Source organism: Bufo gargarizans, chromosome 2 (assembly GCF_014858855.1).
Source record: "Bufo gargarizans isolate SCDJY-AF-19 chromosome 2, ASM1485885v1, whole genome shotgun sequence".
Classification (NCBI taxonomy): Eukaryota; Metazoa; Chordata; class Amphibia; order Anura; family Bufonidae; genus Bufo; species Bufo gargarizans.
The window spans coordinates 379,446,667-379,470,905 of record NC_058081.1 but is presented as its reverse complement, the minus strand read 5'-3'; the positions used below and the strand labels follow the sequence as shown (position 1 = coordinate 379,470,905).

General features: G+C 49.6%; 1 protein-coding gene across 1 annotated transcript in view; it reads left to right on the top strand.

Annotated features, from left to right (window-relative positions):
• Positions 1 to 23,426, top strand: part of NEURL4 (neuralized E3 ubiquitin protein ligase 4) — a 66,381-nt gene extending 42,955 nt beyond the window's left edge. The window contains 11 exon segments of the mRNA XM_044280767.1: positions 10,015 to 10,113; positions 14,423 to 14,563; positions 14,636 to 14,800; positions 16,124 to 16,282; positions 19,810 to 19,989; positions 20,068 to 20,161; positions 20,445 to 20,549; positions 21,763 to 21,907; positions 21,982 to 22,091; positions 22,175 to 22,334; positions 22,872 to 23,426. Coding sequence (XP_044136702.1) covers positions 10,015 to 10,113; positions 14,423 to 14,563; positions 14,636 to 14,800; positions 16,124 to 16,282; positions 19,810 to 19,989; positions 20,068 to 20,161; positions 20,445 to 20,549; positions 21,763 to 21,907; positions 21,982 to 22,091; positions 22,175 to 22,334; positions 22,872 to 23,076 — 1,563 coding nt within the window. The 3' untranslated portion in view covers positions 23,077 to 23,426.
• Positions 23,427 to 24,239: the final 813 nt, after the last annotated feature.

The window sequence follows — 24,239 nt, the reverse complement described above, 5'->3', positions numbered from 1 at the left end:
AGAATATGGCCTCTCTGCTTCTCAGTGTAGTCTAGAATATGGCCCCTCTCTGCTTCTCAGTGTGGTCTAGAATATGGCCCCTCTCTGCTTCTCAGTGTGGTCTAGAATATGGCCTCTCTGCTTCTCAGTGTAGTCTAGAATATGGCCCCTCTCTGCTTCTCAGTGTGGTCTAGAATATGGCCCCTCTCTGCTTCTCAGTGTGGTCTATAATATGGCCCCTCTCTGCTTCTCAGTGTGGTCTAGAATATGGCCCCTCTCTCTGCTTCTCAGTGTGGTCTAGAATATGGCCCCTCTCTGCTTCTCAGTGTGATCTAGAATATGGCCCCTCTCTGCTTCTCAGTGTGGTCTAGAATATGGCCCCTCTCTGCTTCTCAGTGTGGTCTAGAATATGGCCCCTCTCTGCTTCTCAGTGTGGTCTATAATATGGCCCCTCTCTGCTTCTCAGTGTGGTCTAGAATATGGCCCCTCTCTCTGCTTCTCAGTGTGGTCTAGAATATGGCCCCTCTCTGCTTCTCAGTGTGATCTAGAATATGCCCCCTCTCTGCTTCTCAGTGTGATCTAGAATATGACCCCTCTATGCTTCTCAGTGTGATCTAATCTAGAATATGACCCCTCTCTCTGCTTCTCAGTGTAGTCTAGAATATGGCCCCTCTCTCTCTGCGTCTGTGTGATCTAGAATATGGCCCCTCTCTGCTTCTCAGTGTGGTCTAGAATATGGTCCCTCTCTGCTTCTCAGTGTGATCTAGAATATGGCCCCTCTCTGCTTCTCAGTGTAGTCTAGAATATGGCCCCTCTCTGCTTCTCAGTGTGGTCTAGAATATGGTCCCTCTCTCTGCTTCTCAGTGTGATCTAGAATATGGCCCCTCTCTGCTTCTCAGTGTAGTCTAGAATATGGCCCCTCTCTGCTTCTCAGTGTGGTCTAGAATACGGTCCCTCTCTCTGCTTCTCAGTGTGGTCTAGAATATGGCCCCTCTCTGCTTCTCAGTGTGGTCTAGAATATGGCCCCTCTCTGCTTCTCAGTGTAGTCTAGAATATGGCCCCTCTCTCTGCTTCTCAGTGTGGTCTAGAATATGGCCCCTCTCTGCTTCTCAGTGTGGTCTAGAATATGGCCCCTCTCTGCTTCTCAGTGTGGTCTAGAATATGGCCCCTCTCTGCTTCTCAGTGTGGTCTATAATATGGCCCCTCTCTGCTTCTCAGTGTGGTCTAGAATATGGCCCCTCTCTCTGCTTCTCAGTGTGGTCTAGAATATGGCCCCTCTCTCTGCTTCTCAGTGTGGTCTAGAATATGGCCCCTCTCTGCTTCTCAGTGTGATCTAGAATATGGCCCCTCTCTGCTTCTCAGTGTGGTCTAGAATATGGCCCCTCTCTGCTTCTCAGTGTGATCTAGAATATGGCCCCTCTCTGCTTCTCAGTGTGGTCTAGAATATGGCCCCTCTCTGCTTCTCAGTGTGATCTAGAATATGGCCCCTCTCTGCTTCTCAGTGTGATCTAGAATATGGCCCCTCTCTGCTTCTCAGTGTGATCTAGAATATGGCCCCTCTCTGCTTCTCAGTGTGATCTAGAATATGGCCCCCTCTCTGCTTCTCAATGTGATCTAGAATATGGCCCCTCTCTGCTTCTCAGTGTGATCTAGAATATGGCCCCTCTCTGCTTCTCAGTGTGGTCTAGAATATGGCCCCTCTCTGCTTCTCAGTGTGGTCTAGAATATGGCCCCTCTCTGCTTCTTAGTGTGGTCTAGAATATGGCCCCTCTCTGCTTCTCAGTGTGGTCTAGAATATGACCTCTCTCTCTGCTTCTCAGTGTGGTCTAGAATATGGCCCCTCTCTCTGCTTCTCAGTGTGGTCTAGAATATGGCCCCTCTCTCTGCTTCTCAGTGTGGTCTAGAATATGGCCCCTCTCTCTGCTTCTCAGTGTAGTCTAGAATATGGCCCCTCTCTGCTTCTCAGTGTGGTCTAGAATATGGCCTCTCTCTGCTTCTCAGTGTGATCTAGAATATGACCCCTCTCTGCTTCTCAGTGTGGTCTAGAATATGGCCCCTCTCTGCTTCTCAGTGTAGTCTAGAATATGGCCCCTCTCTGCTTCTCAGTGTGATCTAGAATATGGCCCCTCTCTGCTTCTCAGTGTGGTCTAGAATATGGCCCCTCTCTGCTTCTCAGTGTGATCTAGAATATGGCCCCTCTCTGCTTCTCAGTGTGGTCTAGAATATGGCCCCTCTCTGCTTCTCAGTGTGATCTAGAATATGGCCCCTCTCTGCTTCTCAGTGTGATCTAGAATATGGCCCCTCTCTCTGCTTCTCAGTGTGATCTAGAATATGGCCCCTCTCTGCTTCTCAGTGTGATCTAGAATATGGCCCCTCTCTGCTTCTCAATGTGATCTTAGAATATGGCCCCTCTCTGCTTCTCAGTGTGATCTAGAATATGGCCCCTCTCTGCTTCTCAGTGTGGTCTAGAATATGGCCCCTCTCTGCTTCTCAGTGTGGTCTAGAATATGGCCCCTCTCTGCTTCTCAGTGTGGTCTAGAATATGGCCCCTCTCTGCTTCTCAGTGTGGTCTAGAATATGACCTCTCTCTCTGCTTCTCAGTGTGGTCTAGAATATGGCCCCTCTCTCTGCTTCTCAGTGTGGTCTAGAATATGGCCCCTCTCTCTGCTTCTCAGTGTGATCTAGAATATGGCCCCTCTCTCTGCTTCTCAGTGTGATCTAGAATATGGCCCCTCTCTGCTTCTCAGTGTGGTCTAGAATATGGCCTCTCTGCTTCTCAGTGTGGTCTAGAATATGGCCCCTCTCTGCTTCTCAGTGTGGTCTAGAATATGGCCCCTCTCTGCTTCTCAGTGTGGTCTATAATATGGCCCCTCTCTGCTTCTCAGTGTGGTCTAGAATATGGCCCCTCTCTCTGCTTCTCAGTGTGGTCTAGAATATGGCCCCTCTCTGCTTCTCAGTGTGATCTAGAATATGGCCCCTCTCTGCTTCTCAGTGTGGTCTAGAATATGGCCCCTCTCTGCTTCTCAGTGTGGTCTAGAATATGGCCCCTCTCTGCTTCTCAGTGTGGTCTATAATATGGCCCCTCTCTGCTTCTCAGTGTGGTCTAGAATATGGCCCCTCTCTCTGCTTCTCAGTGTGGTCTAGAATATGGCCCCTCTCTGCTTCTCAGTGTGATCTAGAATATGCCCCCTCTCTGCTTCTCAGTGTGATCTAGAATATGACCCCTCTTTGCTTCTCAGTGTGATCTAATCTAGAATATGACCCCTCTCTCTGCTTCTCAGTGTAGTCTAGAATATGGCCCCTCTCTCTCTGCGTCTGTGTGATCTAGAATATGGCCCCTCTCTGCTTCTCAGTGTGGTCTAGAATATGGTCCCTCTCTGCTTCTCAGTGTAGTCTAGAATATGGCCCCTCTCTGCTTCTCAGTGTGGTCTAGAATATGGTCCCTCTCTCTGCTTCTCAGTGTGATCTAGAATATGGCCCCTCTCTGCTTCTCAGTGTAGTCTAGAATATGGCCCCTCTCTGCTTCTCAGTGTGGTCTAGAATATGGTCCCTCTCTCTGCTTCTCAGTGTGGTCTAGAATATGGCCCCTCTCTGCTTCTCAGTGTGGTCTAGAATATGGCCCCTCTCTGCTTCTCAGTGTAGTCTAGAATATGGCCCCTCTCTCTGCTTCTCAGTGTGGTCTAGAATATGGCCCCTCTCTGCTTCTCAGTGTGGTCTAGAATATGGCCCCTCTCTGCTTCTCAGTGTGGTCTAGAATATGGCCCCTCTCTGCTTCTCAGTGTGGTCTATAATATGGCCCCTCTCTGCTTCTCAGTGTGGTCTAGAATATGGCCCCTCTCTCTGCTTCTCAGTGTGGTCTAGAATATGGCCCCTCTCTGCTTCTCAGTGTGATCTAGAATATGCCCCCTCTCTGCTTCTCAGTGTGATCTAGAATATGACCCCTCTTTGCTTCTCAGTGTGATCTAATCTAGAATATGACCCCTCTCTCTGCTTCTCAGTGTAGTCTAGAATATGGCCCCTCTCTCTCTGCGTCTGTGTGATCTAGAATATGGCCCCTCTCTGCTTCTCAGTGTGATCTAGAATATGGCCCCTCCCTGCTTCTCAGTGTGGTCTAGAATATGGCCCCTCTCTGCTTCTCAGTGTGATCTAGAATATGGCCCCTCTCTGCTTCTCAGTGTGATCTAGAATATGGCCCCTCTCTGCTTCTCAGTGTGGTCTAGAATATGGCCCCTCTCTCTGCTTCTCAGTGTGGTCTAGAATATGGCCCCTCTCTGCTTCTCAGTGTAGTCTAGAATATGGCCCCTCTCTGCTTCTCAGTGTGGTCTAGAATATGGCCCCTCTCTCTGCTTCTCAGTGTGGTCTAGAATATGGCCCCTCTCTGCTTCTCAGTGTGGTCTAGAATATGGCCCCTCTCTGCTTCTCAGTGTGGTCTAGAATATGGCCCCTCTCTCTGCTTCTCAGTGTGGTCTAGAATATGGCCCCTCTCTGCTTCTCAGTGTGGTCTAGAATATGGCCCCGAGTCTCTGCTTCTCAGTGTGGTCTAGAATATGGCCTCTCTCTGCTTCTCAGTGTGGTCTAGAATATGGCCCCTCTCTGCTTCTCAGTGTGATCTAGAATATGGCCCCTCTCTGCTTCTCAGTGTGATCTAGAATATGACCCCTCTCTGCTTCTCAGTGTGGTCTAGAATATGGCCTCTCTCTGCTTCTCAGTGTGGTCTAGAATATGGCCCCTCTCTGCTTCTCAGTGTGATCTAGAATATGGCCCCTCTCTCTGCTTCTCAGTGTGATCTAGAATATGGCCCCTCTCTCTGCTTCTCAGTGTGGTCTAGAATATGGCCCCTCTCTGCTTCTCAGTGTGGTCTAGAATATGGCCTCTCTCTGCTTCTCAGTGTGGTCTAGAATATGGCCCCTCTCTGCTTCTCAGTGTGATCTAGAATATGGCCCCTCTCTGCTTCTCAGTGTGATCTAGAATATGACCCCTCTCTGCTTCTCAGTGTGGTCTAGAATATGGCCTCTCTCTGCTTCTCAGTGTGGTCTAGAATATGGCTCCTCTTTCTTATTTTCTGTGTGGTCTAGAACAGGCATGCTCAACTTGTGGCGCTCCAGCTGTTGCAAAACCTCAACTCCCAGCATTCCTGAACAGCCTACAGCAGGGCATGGTGGGAGTTGTAGTTTTACAACAGCTGGAGGGCCGCCGGTTGAGCATGCCTGGTCTAGACTATTGCCCCTCTCTCTGATTCTCTGTGTGGTCTAGGACATGGCCTGTCTGGAATATGATCAGAGCAATGTGTTATGTGGTGCAGGGTATGGGATGGTGTTGGTAGATGAGTGAGGAGATGTCCTCCGTTCTTGCACACACATCTGATGGTCGGTATGAGCTCACTGCACCATGGACATACGTGTCCCGAGCCGACACCGGCCGTACATCTCTCCGCACTTGTACACAGCGGTGGCCTCAGCTGTTTAGGCTCCACACTGACGTTATAAGCTTCGTCTCTACATGTGAGGCGCAGCCATGAGAACGTCTCTGTGGACCGGCCGGAGAAGGACAACAGGTTCTAACATCAGAGACCCTCCCTGTGGGTGCATATATCACACACAGTCTGTATACCCCACGTGTCTCCTGTTATATATCACACACAGTCTGTATACCTCATGTGTCTCCTGTTATATATCACACACAGTCTGTATACCTCATGTGTCTCCTGTTATATATCACACACAGTCTGTATACCTCATGTGTCTCCTGTTATATATCGCACACAGTCTGTATACCCCATGTGTCTCCTGTTATATATCGCACACAGTCTGTATACCTCATGTGTCTCCTGTTATATATCACACACAGTCTGTATACCCCATGTGTCTCCTGTTATATATATATATCACACACAGTCTGTATACCCCATGTGTCTCCTGTTATATATCACACACAGTCTGTATACCCCACGTGTCTCCTGTTATATATCACACACAGTCTGTATACCTCATGTGTCTCCTGTTATATATCACACACAGTCTGTATACCTCATGTGTCTCCTGTTATATATCACACACAGTCTGTATACCTCATGTGTCTCCTGTTATATATCACACACAGTCTGTATACCTCATGTGTCTCCTGTTATATATCACACACAGTCTGTATACCTCATGTGTCTCCTGTTATATATCACACACAGTCTGTATACCCCATGTGTCTCCTGTTATATATCACACAGTCTGTATACCTCATGTGTCTCCTGTTATATATCACACAGTCTGTATACCCCATGTGTCTCCTGTTATATATCACACACAGTCTGTATACCTCATGTGTCTCCTGTTATGTATATATCACACACAGTCTGTATACCTCACGTGTCTCCTGTTATATATCACACACAGTCTGTATACCTCATGTGTCTCCTGTTATGTATATATCACACACAGTCTGTATACCTCACGTGTCTCCTGTTATATATCACACACAGTCTGTATACCCCATGTGTCTCCTGTTATATATCACACACAGTCTGTATACCCCATGTGTCTCCTGTTATATATCACACACAGTCTGTATACCCCATGTGTCTCCTGTTATATATATATATATATATATATATATCACACACAGTCTGTATACCTCATGTGTCTCCTGTTATATATCACACACAGTCTGTATACCTCATGTGTCTCCTGTTATATATCACACACAGTCTGTATACCTCATGTGTCTCCTGTTATATATCACACACAGTCTGTATACCCCATGTGTCTCCTGTTATGTATATATCACACACAGTCTGTATACCCCATGTGTCTCCTGTTATGTATCACACACAGTCTGTATACCCCATGTGTCTCCTGTTATATATCACACACAGTCTGTATACCTCACGTGTCTCCTGTTATATATCACACACAGTCTGTATACCCCACGTGTCTCCTGTTATATATCACACACAGTCTGTATACCTCATGTGTCTCCTGTTATATATCACACACAGTCTGTATACCTCATGTGTCTCCTGTTATATATCACACACAGTCTGTATACCCCATGTGTCTCCTGTTATGTATATATCACACACAGTCTGTATACCTCATGTGTCTCCTGTTATATATCACACACAGTCTGTATACCCCATGTGTCTCCTGTTATATATCACACACAGTCTGTATACCTCATGTGTCTCCTGTTATGTATATATCACACACAGTCTGTATACCCCATGTGTCTCCTGTTATATATCACACAGTCTGTATACCTCATGTGTCTCCTGTTATATATCACACACAGTCTGTATACCTCATGTGTCTCCTGTTATGTATATATCACACACAGTCTGTATACCCCATGTGTCTCCTGTTATATATCGCACACAGTCTGTATACCCCATGTGTCTCCTGTTATATATCACACACAGTCTGTATACCTCATGTGTCTCCTGTTATATATCACACAGTCTGTATACCTCATGTGTCTCCTGTTATATATCACACAGTCTGTATACCCCACGTGTCTCCTGTTATATATCACACACAGTCTGTATACCTCATGTGTCTCCTGTTATGTATATATCACACACAGTCTGTATACCTCATGTGTCTCCTGTTATATATCACACAGTCTGTATACCCCACGTGTCTCCTGTTATATATCACACACAGTCTGTATACCTCATGTGTCTCCTGTTATATATCACACACAGTCTGTATACCTCATGTGTCTCCTGTTATATATCACACAGTCTGTATACCCCACGTGTCTCCTGTTATATATCACACACAGTCTGTATACCTCATGTGTCTCCTGTTATATATCACACACAGTCTGTATACCCCATGTGTCTCCTGTTATATATCACACACAGTCTGTATACCCCATGTGTCTCCTGTTATATATCGCACACAGTCTGTATACCCCATGTGTCTCCTGTTATATATCACACACAGTCTGTATACCCCACGTGTCTCCTGTTATATATCACACACAGTCTGTATACCTCATGTGTCTCCTGTTATATATCACACACAGTCTGTATACCTCATGTGTCTCCTGTTATATATCACACACAGTCTGTATACCCCATGTGTCTCCTGTTATGTATATATCACACACAGTCTGTATACCCCATGTGTCTCCTGTTATGTATCACACACAGTCTGTATACCCCATGTGTCTCCTGTTATATATCACACACAGTCTGTATACCTCATGTGTCTCCTGTTATATATCACACACAGTCTGTATACCTCACGTGTCTCCTGTTATATATCACACACAGTCTGTATACCTCATGTGTCTCCTGTTATATATCACACACAGTCTGTATACCCCATGTGTCTCCTGTTATGTATATATCACACACAGTCTGTATACCTCATGTGTCTCCTGTTATATATCACACACAGTCTGTATACCTCATGTGTCTCCTGTTATATATCACACACAGTCTGTATACCTCATGTGTCTCCTGTTATATATCACACACAGTCTGTATACCTCATGTGTCTCCTGTTATATATCACACACAGTCTGTATACCCCATGTGTCTCCTGTTATGTATCACACACAGTCTGTATACCCCATGTGTCTCCTGTTATATATCACACACAGTCTGTATACCTCATGTGTCTCCTGTTATATATCACACACAGTCTGTATACCTCACGTGTCTCCTGTTATATATCACACACAGTCTGTATACCTCATGTGTCTCCTGTTATATATCACACACAGTCTGTATACCCCATGTGTCTCCTGTTATGTATATATCACACACAGTCTGTATACCTCATGTGTCTCCTGTTATATATCACACACAGTCTGTATACCTCATGTGTCTCCTGTTATATATCACACACAGTCTGTATACCTCATGTGTCTCCTGTTATATATCACACACAGTCTGTATACCTCATGTGTCTCCTGTTATATATCACACACAGTCTGTATACCTCATGTGTCTCCTGTTATATATCACACACAGTCTGTATACCTCATGTGTCTCCTGTTATATATCACACACAGTCTGTATACCCCATGTGTCTCCTGTTATATATCACACACAGTCTGTATACCTCATGTGTCTCCTGTTATATATCACACACAGTCTGTATACCTCACGTGTCTCCTGTTATATATCACACACAGTCTGTATACCTCATGTGTCTCCTGTTATATATCACACACAGTCTGTATACTTCATGTGTCTCCTGTTATATATCACACACAGTCTGTATACTTCATGTGTCTCCTGTTATATATCACACACAGTCTGTATACCTCATGTGTCTCCTGTTATATATCACACACAGTCTGTATTCTTCTCTGGGGTCACGTACTGCCCTAGTTTTTGGTTTGTGTATACCGCACACTCATGTCTTACTTAATCTCGTCCTTTAGATATTTATCTGGGGGTTTGATATCTGAGGTTTTCTCACTTTTTCTCTCGATCGTCCATTTGTTTCTCTGTAGTAAGACCCCTGATGTACCCCAGGATTAGACCCCCGGAGATTAAGGCCCTGTCTGACATTGTGTGGTGCTGTGATCTAGAACCCAGCCCCGCTGACTTCCTGTCTCTTGTAGTGCTGTGATCTAGAACCAAGTTTTCTTTTGAGTCTCTGTGGTGCTCTGATCTAGAACCCTGTCTGACATTGTGTGGTGCTCTGATCTAGAACCCTGTCTGACATTGTGTGGTGCTCTGATCTAGAACCCTGTCCGACATTGTGTGGTGCTCTGATCTAGAACCCTGTCCGACATTGTGTTGAGCTCTGATCTAGAACCCTACCCTGCCTGACATTGTGTGATGCTCTGATCTAGAATCCAGCCCGCTGACTTCATTTCTCCTATAGTGCTGTGATCTAGAACCCAGTTCTCTTTTGAGTCTATGGTGCAGTGATCTAGAACCTTACCCTGTCTGACATTGTGTGATGCTCTGATCTAGAACCCAGCCCCGCTGACTTCCTGTCCCTTGTAGTGCTGTGATCTAGAAGGTGACCTCTCTCATGCCTCGGCTGTGTATATGACGTGTACGTGTGTCCTCCTCAGGTCGGCTGCAGACTCGCGGTGCGTCGTGATGGTGATGACACTCTGCACATTCTGATAAATGGAGAGGACATGGGAGCGGCAGCCAGCGGCATTCCTAAGGTAAGAGGCCCCGGTCCTGGCTGGGGCGTATGTTTTGGGGGAGGCGGTGGAGGGGATGCTTCTGACCTGCCCCATTGCCCATAGTCACAGCAGGCCGGCCGGCGCAAGGTTCTCCAGCACAGGCGTCTGTGGTAACGGCCTCTTCTAGACTGGTCCTGAAGTCCCGGACACTGTGTCCAGACGCACATACCGCCAACAACGTCTTCCCTGCCGAGGAGGCCGCCCGCGGACCCTGTCCATCTGTCCTCCTGTAGAGACCCGTGCAGGACTAATGGTCCCTTCACACCGGACGACCATCTAGCAGATTGTTGGGAAAGAAGCTTCTGATGGCTAGCGGAGGAGACCGGAGCATTTACATGTAGTGATCTCCTCCACAGTATGGGAGGAATGATCGCTAAGGCCCTCGCTCTTCCCCATACAGACTCGTCGTGTCCCAGCAGCAACATCTGACACCGCGAAACGAGGGTCTTTCAGGGGCGCACAAAATATGCACTTACCAAAGAATGAGCGTTTACCCCACAAGATCATCGCTAATGAGCGTTACTGGTAACATCCTGACTGCCAGGCTGGGTGATGAGATGGAGTACCAATACTGCAGGATATTACACCGACAACGCACATGACTACAGAGACAAGATGGAGGCTGGGGGATGAGATGGAGTACCAATACTGCAGGATATTACACCGACACCGCACATGACTACAGAGACATCCTGACTGCCAAGATGGAGGCTGGGTGATGAGATGGAGTACCAATACTGCAGGATATTACACCGACAACGCACATGACTACAGAGACAAGATGGAGGCTGGGTGATGAGATGGAGTACCAATACTGCAGGATATTACACCGACACCACACATGACTACAGAGACAAGATGGAGGCTGGGTGATGTGATGGAGTACCAATACTGCAGGATATTACACCGACACCACACATGACTACAGAGACAAGTTGGAGGCTGGGTGATGAGATGGAGTACCAATACTGCAGGATATTACACCGACACCACACATGACTACAGAGACATCCTGACTGCCAAGATGGAGGCTGGGTTATGTGATGGAGTACCAATACTGCAGGAAATTACACCGACACCACACATGACTACAGAGACATCCTGACTGCCAAGATGGAGGCTGGGTGATGTGATGGAGTACCAATACTGCAGGATATTACACCGACACCGCACATGACTACAGAGACCAGATGGAGGCTGGGTGATGAGATGGAGTACCAATACTGCAGGATATTACACCGACACCACACATGACTACAGAGACAAGATGGAGGCTGGGTGATGTGATGGAGTACCAATACTGCAGGATATTACACCGACACCACACATGACTACAGAGACAAGTTGGAGGCTGGGTGATGAGATGGAGTACCAATACTGCAGGATATTACACCGACACCACACATGACTACAGAGACATCCTGACTGCCAAGATGGAGGCTGGGTGATGTGATGGAGTACCAATACTGCAGGATATTACACCGACACCGCACATGACTACAGAGACCAGATGGAGGCTGGGTGATGAGATGGAGTACCAATACTGCAGGATATTACACCGACAACGCACATGACTACAGAGACAAGATGGAGGCTGGGTGATGAGATGGAGTACTAATACTGCAGGATATTACACAGACACCGCACATGACTACAGAGACATCCTGACTGCCAAGATGGAGGCTGGGTGATCTGATGGAGTACCAATACTGCAGGATATTACACCGACACCACACATAACTACAGAGACAAGATGGAGGCTGGGTGATGAGATGGAGTACCAATACTGCAGGATATTACACCGACAACGCACATGACTACAGAGACAAGATGGAGGCTGGGTGATGAGATGGAGTACTAATACTGCAGGATATTACACAGACACCGCACATGACTACAGAGACATCCTGACTGCCAAGATGGAGGCTGGGTGATGAGATGGAGTACCAATACTGCAGGATATTACACCGACACCACACATGACTACAGAGACAAGATGGAGGCTGGGTGATGAGATGGAGTACCAATACTGCAGGATATTACACCGACACCACACATGACTACAGAGACAAGATGGAGGCTGGGTGATGTGATGGAGTACCAATACTGCAGGATATTACACCGACACCACACATGACTACAGAGACAAGTTGGAGGCTGGGTGATGAGATGGAGTACCAATACTGCAGGATATTACACCGACACCACACATGACTACAGAGACATCCTGACTGCCAGATGGAGGCTGGGTTATGTGATGGAGTACCAATACTGCAGGAAATTACACCGACACCACACATGACTACAGAGACATCCTGACTGCCAAGATGGAGGCTGGGTGATGTGATGGAGTACCAATACTGCAGGATATTACACCGACACCGCACATGACTACAGAGACCAGATGGAGGCTGGGTGATGAGATGGAGTACCAATACTGCAGGATATTACACCGACACCACACATGACTACAGAGACAAGATGGAGGCTGGGTGATGTGATGGAGTACCAATACTGCAGGATATTACACCGACACCACACATGACTACAGAGACAAGTTGGAGGCTGGGTGATGAGATGGAGTACCAATACTGCAGGATATTACACCGACACCACACATGACTACAGAGACATCCTGACTGCCAAGATGGAGGCTGGGTGATGTGATGGAGTACCAATACTGCAGGATATTACACCGACACCGCACATGACTACAGAGACCAGATGGAGGCTGGGTGATGAGATGGAGTACCAATACTGCAGGATATTACACCGACACCACACATGACTACAGAGACCAGATGGAGGCTGGGTGATGTGATGGAGTACCAATACTGCAGGATATTACACCGACACCACACATGACTACAGAGACAAGATGGAGTCTGGGTGATGAGATGGAGTACCAATACTGCAGGATATTACACCGACAACGCAGATGACTACAGAGACATCCTGACTGCCAAGATGGAGGCTGGGTGATGTGATGGAGTACCAATACTGCAGGATATTACACCACACATGACTACAGAGACAAGATGGAGGCTGGGTGATGTGATGGAGTACCAATACTGCAGGATATTACACCGACAACGCAGATGACTACAGAGACATCCTGACTGCCAAGATGGAGGCTGGGTGATGTGATGGAGTACCAATACTGCAGGATATTACACCACACATGACTACAGAGACAAGATGGAGGCTGGGTGATGTGATGGAGTACCAATACTGCAGGATATTACACCGACAACGCAGATGACTACAGAGACATCCTGACTGCCAAGATGGAGGCTGGGTGATGTGATGGAGTACCAATACTGCAGGATATTACACCACACATGACTACAGAGACAAGATGGAGGCTGGGTGATGTGATGGAGTGCCAATACTGCAGGATATTACACCGACACCTCACATGACTACAGAGACAAGATGGAGGCTGGGTGATGAGATGGAGTACCAATACTGCAGGATATTACACCGACACCGCACATGACTACAGAGACGAGATGGAGGCTGGGTGATGAGATGGAGTACCAATACTGCAGGATATTACACCGACACCGCACATGACTACAGAGACAAGATGGAGGCTGGGTGATGAGATGGAGTCACACGTCTCTGCTAGGTATGACCGTACACCACCTGCAGGATATTACACCGACACCTCACATGTCCAGCCACCATCTTGTCAGAGAGGGCAGTCTCTGCAGTGCTGTCTTTTCTCCTGTGGTTGTCTTGTGCGGTGTCGGTGTAATATCTTGTGGTCGCCGTTTGCTGCCTCATTCAGAGGAATGTCGGAGACGTGTGGTCAGATCACAGAGCATGCTCTGGACTGGAGACAGCTCTAACACCTTCAGGCGTGGGGCAGGACTAGCCGGTAAAGCCTATTGGCAAGTGGTGGCACTCTTCATGTATTAAAGCCGGAGAACCGTCTCCCTCTGAAGCGCTGAAGATCCTGCATATCCACCATAAATGATGGAGGGTGCAGATGGTGGTCATTTCCATGAACCATCGGCACGCTCCTGACGTTGTCGTGGTGCCACCATGCTGCTCCTCAGGACCACGCTGAAAGCACACCATCCTCCATCCTAAGAGTCAGATCACGTGGCGAGGTCGTGTCATGGAGGAATGCCGAGAGTTGTGGGATCATGCCGGGGGCCATGATGAGAATTGTAGGCGCAGTGAATGCGTACATGGAAGACCCCCGGAGGCAGGACCCCCCTGATTTCTGGTTGATCCTCGTGATGTCCTGTCACCACCCAATGCCATTGTCTCTCCTCAGGGAGTCTATGCCATCCTGGATCTTCACGGCTCCATCACTGCTCTGTCTGTTGTCAGCTCTTCAGTTCTAGAAGAATCCGATGCCACCAAACCACCATCTGTGAATTCTGAAAGTGAAGAGGAAGAAGATGTAGAGCACAATGTGAGTACCCCGTAGTCGTAGCCCGCCACGCCACCACAGGGTGATGCTACTGCTTGGTTCCTCTTGTTTCAGGGTGACCCTCTGCCTGCCCTCCAACTGCATTCCCTGCACTTTATGGGTAATCACGGAAAGAACATACAACTTTCAGACGGAAACAGGATAGCGACGCGCGTGTGCAGCTACAACCAGGGCATCGTGGTGCTGGCCCAGCCATTACCTCGACTCTTCCTACTCCAGGTACATGGGCGCTCTATAGCTACAAGTGCGGGTCGTTCCGGCTGATAAACGTATAGGGTTCTCCGGGAGCAGTATAGACCTCATCTTCATGTGTACGGCCTGTGCCTCATCTAGGGTTCTCCGGGAGCAGTATAGATCTCATCTTCATGTGTACGGCCTGTGCCTCATATAGGGTTCTCCTGGAGCAGTGTAGACCTAATCTCCATGTGTACGGCCTGTGCCTCATATAGGGTTGTCCGGGAGCAGTATAGACCTCGTCTTCATGTGTACGGCCTGTGCCTCATATAGGGTTCTCCTGGAGCAGTATAGCCCTCATCTTCATGTGTACGGCCTGTGCCTCATATAGGGTTCTCCGGGAGCAGTATAGACCTCATCTTCATGTGTATGGCCTGTGCCTCATATAGGGTTCTCCCAGAGCAGTATAGACCTAGTCTTCATGTGTACGGCCTGTGTCTAATATAGGGTTCTCCTGGAGCAGTATAGACCTCATCTTCATGTGTACGGCCTGTGCCTCATATAGGGTTCTTCTGGAGCAGTATAGCCCTCATCTTCATGTGTACGGCCTGTGCCTCATATAGGGTTCTTCTGGAGCAGTATAGACCTCGTCTTCATGTGTACGGCCTGTGCCTCATATAGGGTTCTCCCGGAGCAGTATAGACCTCGTCTTCATGTGTACGGCCTGTGCCTCATATAGGGTTCTCCCGGAGCAGTATAGCCCTAGTCTTCATGTGTGTGGCCTGTGCCTCATATAGGGTTCTCCTGGAGCAGTATAGCCCTCGTCTTCATGTGTGTGGCCTGTGCCTCATATAGGGTTCTCCCGGAGCAGTATAGCCCTCGTCTTCATGTGTGTGGCCTGTGCCTCATATAGGGTTCTCCTGGAGCTGTATAGACCTCGTCTTCATGTGTGCAGCCTGTGCCTCATATAGGGTTCTCCCGGAGCAGTATAGACCTCATCTTCATGTGTGTGGCCTGTGCCTCATATAGGGTTCTCCCGGAGCAGTATAGACCTCATCTTCATGTGTGTGGACTGTGCCTCATATAGGGTTCTCCCGGAGCAGTATAGACCTCGTCTTCATGTGTGACCTGTGCCTCATATAGGGTTCTCTCGGAGCAGTATAGCCCTCGTCTTCATGTGTGACCTGTGCCTCATATAGGGTTCTCCCGGAGCAGTATAGACCTCGTCTTCATGTGTGACCTGTGCCTCATATAGGGTTCTCCCGGAGCAGTATAGACCTCGTCTTCATGTGTGTGGCTGGAGAACATGCTCCTGGTGTTCTGATGACCCGGCAGCTGACATGCCTCCATGTTGATTCATTCCCTCAGGTCCGACTAGACCAGCTCTCACCACGGTGGACGTCCTCTCTTTCCATTGGTGTTATTGGGGTGTCACCCGAGAGGCTGAACTTCCCGGCCACGGCAGCCGCCATTAAAAGGAGCGCTTGGATCTTCCAGCGCAGTGCTGTTCTTTACAATGGAGCCAAGGTACCTCCTCCTGACAAGGCAGTCAGTTTTAGGAGGACCTCTCGCCTCTCCTGACATGTCTGCTTTAGTAACCATGTACATCCCCCTTGTAATAGCAATTGTGGAGCATCTGTCCTCCTGACTCAGGTTTGCACCATTCCGTTATTATTCCTTCTAGACTTTATGAATGAATTGCCATCAGTTTGCAGAAAAGGTCAGGATTGTGTTTACCTGTTGGGAGTGTAACCCTCCATAGTCTGACATTATCCCATCAGTGCTGCTAGTGTCAGACCGTAGGGTCACACTCCCATCAGTGCCGCTAGTGTCAGACTGTAGGGTCACACTCCCATCAGTGCTGCTGGTGTCAGACTGTAGAGTCACACTGCCATCAGTGCTGCTGGTGTCAGACTGTGTAGGGTCACACTCCCATCAGTGCTGCTGGTGTCAGACTGTGTAGGGTCACACTGCCATCAGTGCTGCTGGTGTCAGACTGTGTAGGGTCACACTCCCATCAGTGCGGCTGGTGTCAGACTGTAGGGTCACACTCCCATCAGTGCTGCTGGTGTCAGACTGTGTAGGGTCACACTGCCATCAGTGCTGCTGGTGTCAGACTGTAGGGTCACACTCCCATCAGTGCCGCTAGTGTCAGACTGTAGGGTCACACTCCCATCAGTGCTGCTGGTGTCAGACTGTGTAGGGTCACACTGCCATCAGTGCTGCTGGTGTCAGACTGTGTAGGGTCACACTCCCATCAGTGCTGCTGGTGTCAGACTGTAGGGTCACACTGCCATCAGTGCTGCTGGTGTCAGACTGTGTAGGGTCACACTCCCATCAGTGCTGCTGGTGTCAGACTGTGTAGGGTCACACTCCCATCAGTGCTGCTGGTGTCAGACTGTGTAGGGTCACACTGCCATCAGTGCTGCTGGTGTCAGACTGTAGGGTCACACTGCCATCAGTGCTGCTGGTGTCAGACTGTAGGGTCACACTCCCATCAGTGCTGCTGGTGTCAGACTGTAGGGTCACACTGCCATCAGTGCTGCTGGTGTCAGACTGTAGGGTCACACTCCCATCAGTGCTGCTGGTGTCAGACTGTGTAGGGTCACACTGCCATCAGTGCTGCTGGTGTCAGACTGTAGGGTCACACTCCCATCAGTGCTGCTGGTGTCAGACTGTGTAGGGTCACACTGCCATCAGTGCTGCTGGTGTCAGACTGTAGGGTCACACTCCCATCAGTGCTGCTGGTGTCAGACTGTAGGGTCACACTGCCATCAGTGCTGCTGGTGTCAGACTGTAGGGTCACACTGCCATCAGTGCTGCTGGTGTCAGACTGTGTAGGGTCACACTGCCATCAGTGCTGCTGGTGTCAGACTGTGTAGGGTCACACTCCCATCAGTGCTGCTGGTGTCGGACTGTAGGGTCACACTGCCATCAGTGCTGCTGGTGTCGGACTGTAGGGTCACACTGCCATCAGTGCTGCTGGTGTCAGACTGTGTAGGGTCACACTGCCATCAGTGCTGCTGGTGTCAGACTGTGTAGGGTCACACTGCCATCAGTGCTGCTGGTGTCAGACTGTAGGGTCACACTGCCATCAGTGCTGCTGGTGTCAGACTGTAGGGTCACACTCCCATCAGTGCTGCTGGTGTCAGACTGTGTAGGGTCACACTGCCATCAGTGCTGCTGGTGTCAGACTGTAGGGTCACACTCCCATCAGTGCTGCTGGTGTCAGACTGTAGGGTCACACTGCCATCAGTGCTGCTGGTGTCAGACTGTGTAGGGTCACACTGCCATCAGTGCTGCTGGTGTCAGACTGTAGGGTCACACTCCCATCAGTGCTGCTGGTGTCAGACTGTGTAGGGTCACACTGCCATCAGTGCTGCTGGTGTCAGACTGTAGGGTCACACTCCCATCAGTGCTGCTGGTGTCAGACTGTAGGGTCACACTCCCATCAGTGCTGCTGGTGTCAGACTGTAGGGTCACACTGCCATCAGTGCTGCTGGTGTCAGACTGTGTAGGGTCACACTGCCATCAGTGCTGCTGGTGTCAGACTGTGTAGGGTCACACTGCCATCAGTGCTGCTGGTGTCAGACTGTGTAGGGTCACACTCCCATCAGTGCTGCTGGTGTCAGACTGTGTAGGGTCACACTCCTCCCATCAGTGCTGCTGGTGTCAGACCGTAGGGTCACACTCCCATCAATGCTGCTGGTGGCAGACTGTGTAGGGTCACACTCCCATCAGTGCTGCTGGTGTCAGACTGTAGGGTCACACTGCCATCAGTGCTGCTGGTGTCAGACCGTGTAGGGTCACACTGCCATCAGTGCTGCTGGTGTCAGACTGTGTAGGGTCACACTCCCATCAGTGCTGCTGGTGTCAGACTGTGTAGGGTCACACTCCCATCAGTGCTGCTGGTGGCAGACTGTGTAGGATCACACTCCCATCAGTGCTGCTGGTGTCAGACTGTAGGATCACACTCCCATCAGTGCTGCTGGTGTCAGACCGTAGGGTCACACTCCCATCAGTGCTGCTGGTGTCAGACTGTGTAGGGTCACACTGCCATCAGTGCTGCTGGTGTCAGACTGTGTAGGGTCACACTGCCATCAGTGCTGCTGGTGTCAGACTGTGTAGGGTCACACTGCCATCAGTGCTGCTGGTGTCAGACTGTGTAGGGTCACACTGCCATCAGTGCTGCTGGTGTCAGACTGTGTAGGGTCACACTGCCATCAGTGCTGCTGGTGTCAGACTGTGTAGGGTCACACTGCCATCAGTGCTGCTGGTGTCAGACTGTGTAGGGTCACACTGCCATCAGTGCTGCTGGTGTCAGACCGTAGGGTCATACTCCCATCAGTGCTGCTGGTGTCAGACTGTGTAGGGTCACACTGCCATCAGTGCTGCTGGTGTCAGACTGTGTAGGGTCACACTGCCATCAGTGCTGCTGGTGTCAGACCGTAGGGTCATACTCCCATCAGTGCTGCTGGTGTCAGACTGTGTAGGGTCACACTGCCATCAGTGCTGCTGGTGTCAGACTGTAGGGTCACACTCCCATCAGTGCTGCTGGTGTCAGACTGTGTAGGGTCACGCTAGCCTCCCATCAGTGCTGCTGGTGTCAGACTGTGTAGGGTCACGCTCCCATCAGTGCTGCTGGTGTCAGACTGTAGGGTCACACTCCCATCAGTGCTGCTGGTGTCAGACTGTGTAGGGTCACACTCCCATCAGTGCTGCTGGTGTCAGACTGTAGGGTCACACTGCCATCAGTGCTGCTGGTGTCAGACTGTGTAGGGTCACGCTCCCATCAGTGCGGCTGGTGTCAGACTGTAGGGTCACACTCCATAGTGGAAACACCGGTTCGGATCTTCATGGCAGACTGCTTGCCATTCATCAATAGACTTCCAGGAGGAATAATGAAGGAACGGTACAAACTAGGCCAATAATAGTTTTTTACAAAGGGGTGCAGGTAGTTGTTAAAACGGACATGTCAGAAAGATGTCCTCTTTAAGTGACGTGATGGCCGCTGTCTGTGTATCGCTTCCCTCTACCTGCTCCTTATCTTCTAGATCCGTGAAGGTTATGGGCCTAACCTTGATTTATGTCCTGAGGGAACGTGTGTTGGGCTCTTGCTGGACTCCTCGGGTGGTCTCCACTTATATATTAATGGCTTGGATCAGGGGGTGGGAGCACAAGACCTGCCGGAGCTGTGTTACGTTGTGGTAGACCTGTACGGGCAGTGTGAGCAGGTGAGTGTCCTACCTGACCCTACACCTCAATGGTGGTGGATCCTTCCACTGAGAACACCTGTGATATCTTCTCTCTAGGTCTCCTTAGTGACAGGAGAGGTGCAGGGGGCAGAGTCGAATGCTCATGAGGGTCATATTCCTGGAGAGAGAGAAAAGGCGGATATGGTGGATGGTAAGTGGCCGAGGGTGGTTCCCTCATTCCGAAAGACTGACCTCACCTGGGATGGAAATATGTAAGTGACATGGTTCCATCTGTCCTTCCCACATCGATGAGCTGGAGGACGGCAACCGTTCAGTCCGGTGTTTATACCACGGTTCTGTAGACTCTGATTTCACAGTGCCTCGTCTCCTTGTATGTTGACACTATATAAATTCGGATTACTGTCAGCCAGCTGGGTGAGGATGGCACTGGGTGTGTCTGGTCACTGATCTCCTGGGGTTACTATCCTCTCTAGGTGTGAAGGAGAGTTTGTGCTGGCTGCCGCCCGACCCTCTGGCTCTCCTGAGCTGTGAATACCTCGCCCTCTGCCTCCGCTTCAAGGAGCTGCTGCTTCTGCCTGGTAAGGGGTGTTGACTGTTACCACAATGCCTTGTTATGCAGCCCCCCCCCGATGTCTCTCCTATGCCCTCTGCTCGTCCTATCCCTCCCCGCCTCTGTCCTTGCTCTGATCCCGCCTATTTGTCTTTTCAGCCTATTCATCCCTACATTCTGTCTGCTCAGCTCTGAATGCCCTTATTCCCCCAGCCTCTCTCCACGGTCTAACCCAACCCGTCTCTCTGCTCAACCCCATCCTTCCCGTCTCTCTCCCAGCCCCATCTCTGTCCTGGTTCTCTTTCTCATCACCCCATCTCTCTTTGGCCCCAGCCCCCCTATCTCTTTCTCCTCGGCCTCTCCCTCTTTGTCTTTTTTTTCCTTGGCCCTGCCCTTCTCCTCTCTGTCCCTTTCTCTCTCCTTGGTCTCACCCTTCCCATCTCTCTCTCTCTCTCTCCCCCCCCCCTTTAGTCTCAGTCTCTCACTCAGTCTTTTTGTCTCTCTTCCTTCGGCCTCGACCTTCCCGTCTCTCTCTGTCTCCCTTCCTTCGGCCTCGACCTTCCCGTCTCTCTTTGTCTCTCTTCCTTCGGCCTCGACCTTCCCGTCTCTCTTTGTCTCTCTTCCTTCGGCCTCGACCTTCCCGTCTCTCTTTGTCTCTCTTCCTTCGGCCTCGACCTTCCCGTCTCTTTGTCTCTCTTCCTTCGGCCTCGACCTTCCCGTCTCTCTTTGTCTCTCTTCCTTCGGCCTCGACCTTCCCGTCTCTCTTTGTCTCTCTTCCTTCGGCCTCGACCTTCCCGTCTCTCTTTGTCTCTCTTCCTTCGGCCTCGACCTTCCCGTCTCTCTTTGTCTCTCTTCCTTCGGCCTCGACCTTCCCGTCTCTCTTTGTCTCTCTTCCTTCGGCCTCGACCTTCCCGTCTCTCTTTGTCTCTCTTCCTTCGGCCTCGACCTTCCCGTCTCTCTTTGTCTCTCTTCCTTCGGCCTCGACCTTCCCGTCTCTCTTTGTCTCTCTTCCTTCGGCCTCGACCTTCCCGTCTCTCTTTGTCTCTCTTCCTTCGGCCTCGACCTTCCCGTCTCTCTCTGTCTCCCTTCCTTCGGCCTCGACCTTCCCGTCTCTCTCTGTCTCCCAGTGTGTCTTTGGTGCCTCCTCCCCTCCATCTTCTCTTTATCCTGCTGTCTTCTCCACCTTGCTCATCTCCTAATCTTGCAGTCTCTTTCTGATGGATAACCTCTTTGTCTTGTAGAGGGCTATTTCATGGAAGACTCCAAGCTGTGTGTTTGTCACTGTGAGTCTTGTCACAAGCTGAGAGGAGATGAGTTGTACAGTAAGAGAGGAGACCCCCCTCGAGAATACGCTGAGCCTTCAGGCTGGTGCACCTTCCCCCTCAGGTACATGTAGTTTTCACGTTGAATTCATTGTGACACATGTGGAATCTCCTACTCATGGCTCTCATGAATTTCAGGCTGAGTCCACGGTCCTCATGTACCCAGTTTAAGAAGTGGCACATTGCCTACCAGGGCAGCGGCGCAGGAAGTGTACGGAGGACGCTGGATCGGGGAGAGCTGCTCCCAGGTGTGTGATCTGAGCACAGCTTCTCCGCACTGTTACCTACTTTATAATCGGGTTACTTACTTCCATATTGTCCTTATCCCCAGGATCATCATGCATACTCACATCTGTGCCGATGAAGTCTGATCCTCAGAACGGCTTCTCACCATCTGAGCCCAATGTCCTGCAGAGCCGTGAAGTGCAGAGCGTGGTCTTATCACCGACCCTACGATACGCTGGCCTGCCTGACTTCTGTCCCAAAGTCCAGTGAGTTAGTGATGTTATTGGTTGGTGATCCTTTGATTAGTAGGTTTTTGTGGAGTCCAAGGCCTGGAGCTGTTCCTCAGGGTCCTACTACATATCAGGCTTTATGGATGACCTGGTACAGATTACAGCAGTTATGGGCTGGTACCACTGGCTGTCCATCTGCGTTAGGAGTTGTGCCCACGTCCGTAACACTGAACCTTCTGGTCACCACATACCAGGATTGGGCTGGGACTGTATGAATCCCCTAGAGTTATCACATAAGGCATCATTTCCAGCCAGCATTTTAGAAACCTTTCCCAGACTGTAGAGAGAAGTCATGTAAAGGGTTGGAGTGTAACACGACTGTGGGACCATCACTGGCATGGAAATAACATACATGACTTGTGCGAGGGAGGGTTCTTGGATGCCTGCAGTTCTCCTTTACATGCTGAAGAAACCAGCATGTCACCTATATCCAGGAGGTGGCATATGTCCTGGCTATGTCAGGTATAGACCCCCATCTCCTCCATTTTGAGTCTTTCTTTTCTCCAATTACAGGTTCAGAGACCCCCGGTCGCAACGCACATTTGGAGCCCAAGTCGCCCTCCAGGTCTGTGTACGACCAGGATCATACAAGATGGGCCCCCCATCGGCAGGGACCTCCGATCTCCTGGATCCCAGGATTCCCAGCTCTGAGGTGGAGTGGGTAACCAAGGAAAAGGGGGCCACTGTCTTAAGGGGTCTGCTGGTGCGTGTGGAATGAACTTTAGATACGTCAGGTGTCCTGACATCACAAGAGAAGAGCGGACATCGGGAAATCTGTGCCACAAATGGGGAGTCTGTTACAGATGACCCCCTACCCAACGTCTCCCCGTCACCATGTCCCCTAACTAATGTCTCTCTCCATTTTGTCTGCCCCCCCCCCCACTCCTCACCCAAGTTGTTTACATCCCCCTCCCCATTAATTTATTGAAGAAATGAAGCATTCTGGCTGGGTGGCCTGATGCAGGACAGAGCGCAGCGTCTCCTGTGTTCCTGGCCAGCCCCTCGCCTTTTATTTAAGCTGCTGTTTTTTTGATTTGTACATTAAGTTTATTTTTTTTTACTACATAAATTTCTTGTACAGAAAGGGTGGTTTGTGTGTTAATGTGAACGTGAAACCAGAGAGCAGTAGATTGCACTAGCTCTGTACTGAGAAGTCAAAGCAATGCTGGTGGAGAATCCTGCTACCCTCAGAGTCTACAGGTGGAGAGATGCTGGTCCTGTGCCATGGAGCAGGCACTGCACTATGAGCTGCTCAATAAGCCATCATCTGCTCCAGCACAGGGACTGCCAGTGGTGACCGTACAGGAGATGCCGGATAACTGTGTCACATGACATCTCCACATGGTTCATGAAGAAGACAGTGAGCCCAGGTCTCATCCTATAGAGAAGCTCCAGGCCATGATGGATAACTGTGTCACCTGACATCTCCACATGGTTTATGACGAAGACATTGAGCCCAGGTCTCATCCTATAGAGAAGCTCGAGGACATGATGGATAACAGTTTTTACATGACATCTCCACATGGTTCATGGAGAAGACTATGAGCGCAGGTCTCATCCTATAGAGAAGCTCCAGGACATAAGTAAATGTCACATGACATGATATCATCCTATAGAGAAGCTTCAGGAACTAATAGATATTACAATGTCACATGACATCTCCACATGGTTTATGAAGAAGACAGTGAGCTCAGGTCTCATCCTATAGAGAAGCTTCAGGACATGTCGGATAATAGTGTCACATGACATCTCCACATGGTTCATGAAGAAGACAATGAGCTCTGGTATCATCCTATAGAGAAGCTTCAGGACATGTCGGATAATAGTGTCACATGACATCTCCACATGGTTCATGAAGAAGACAATGAGCTCTGGTATTAT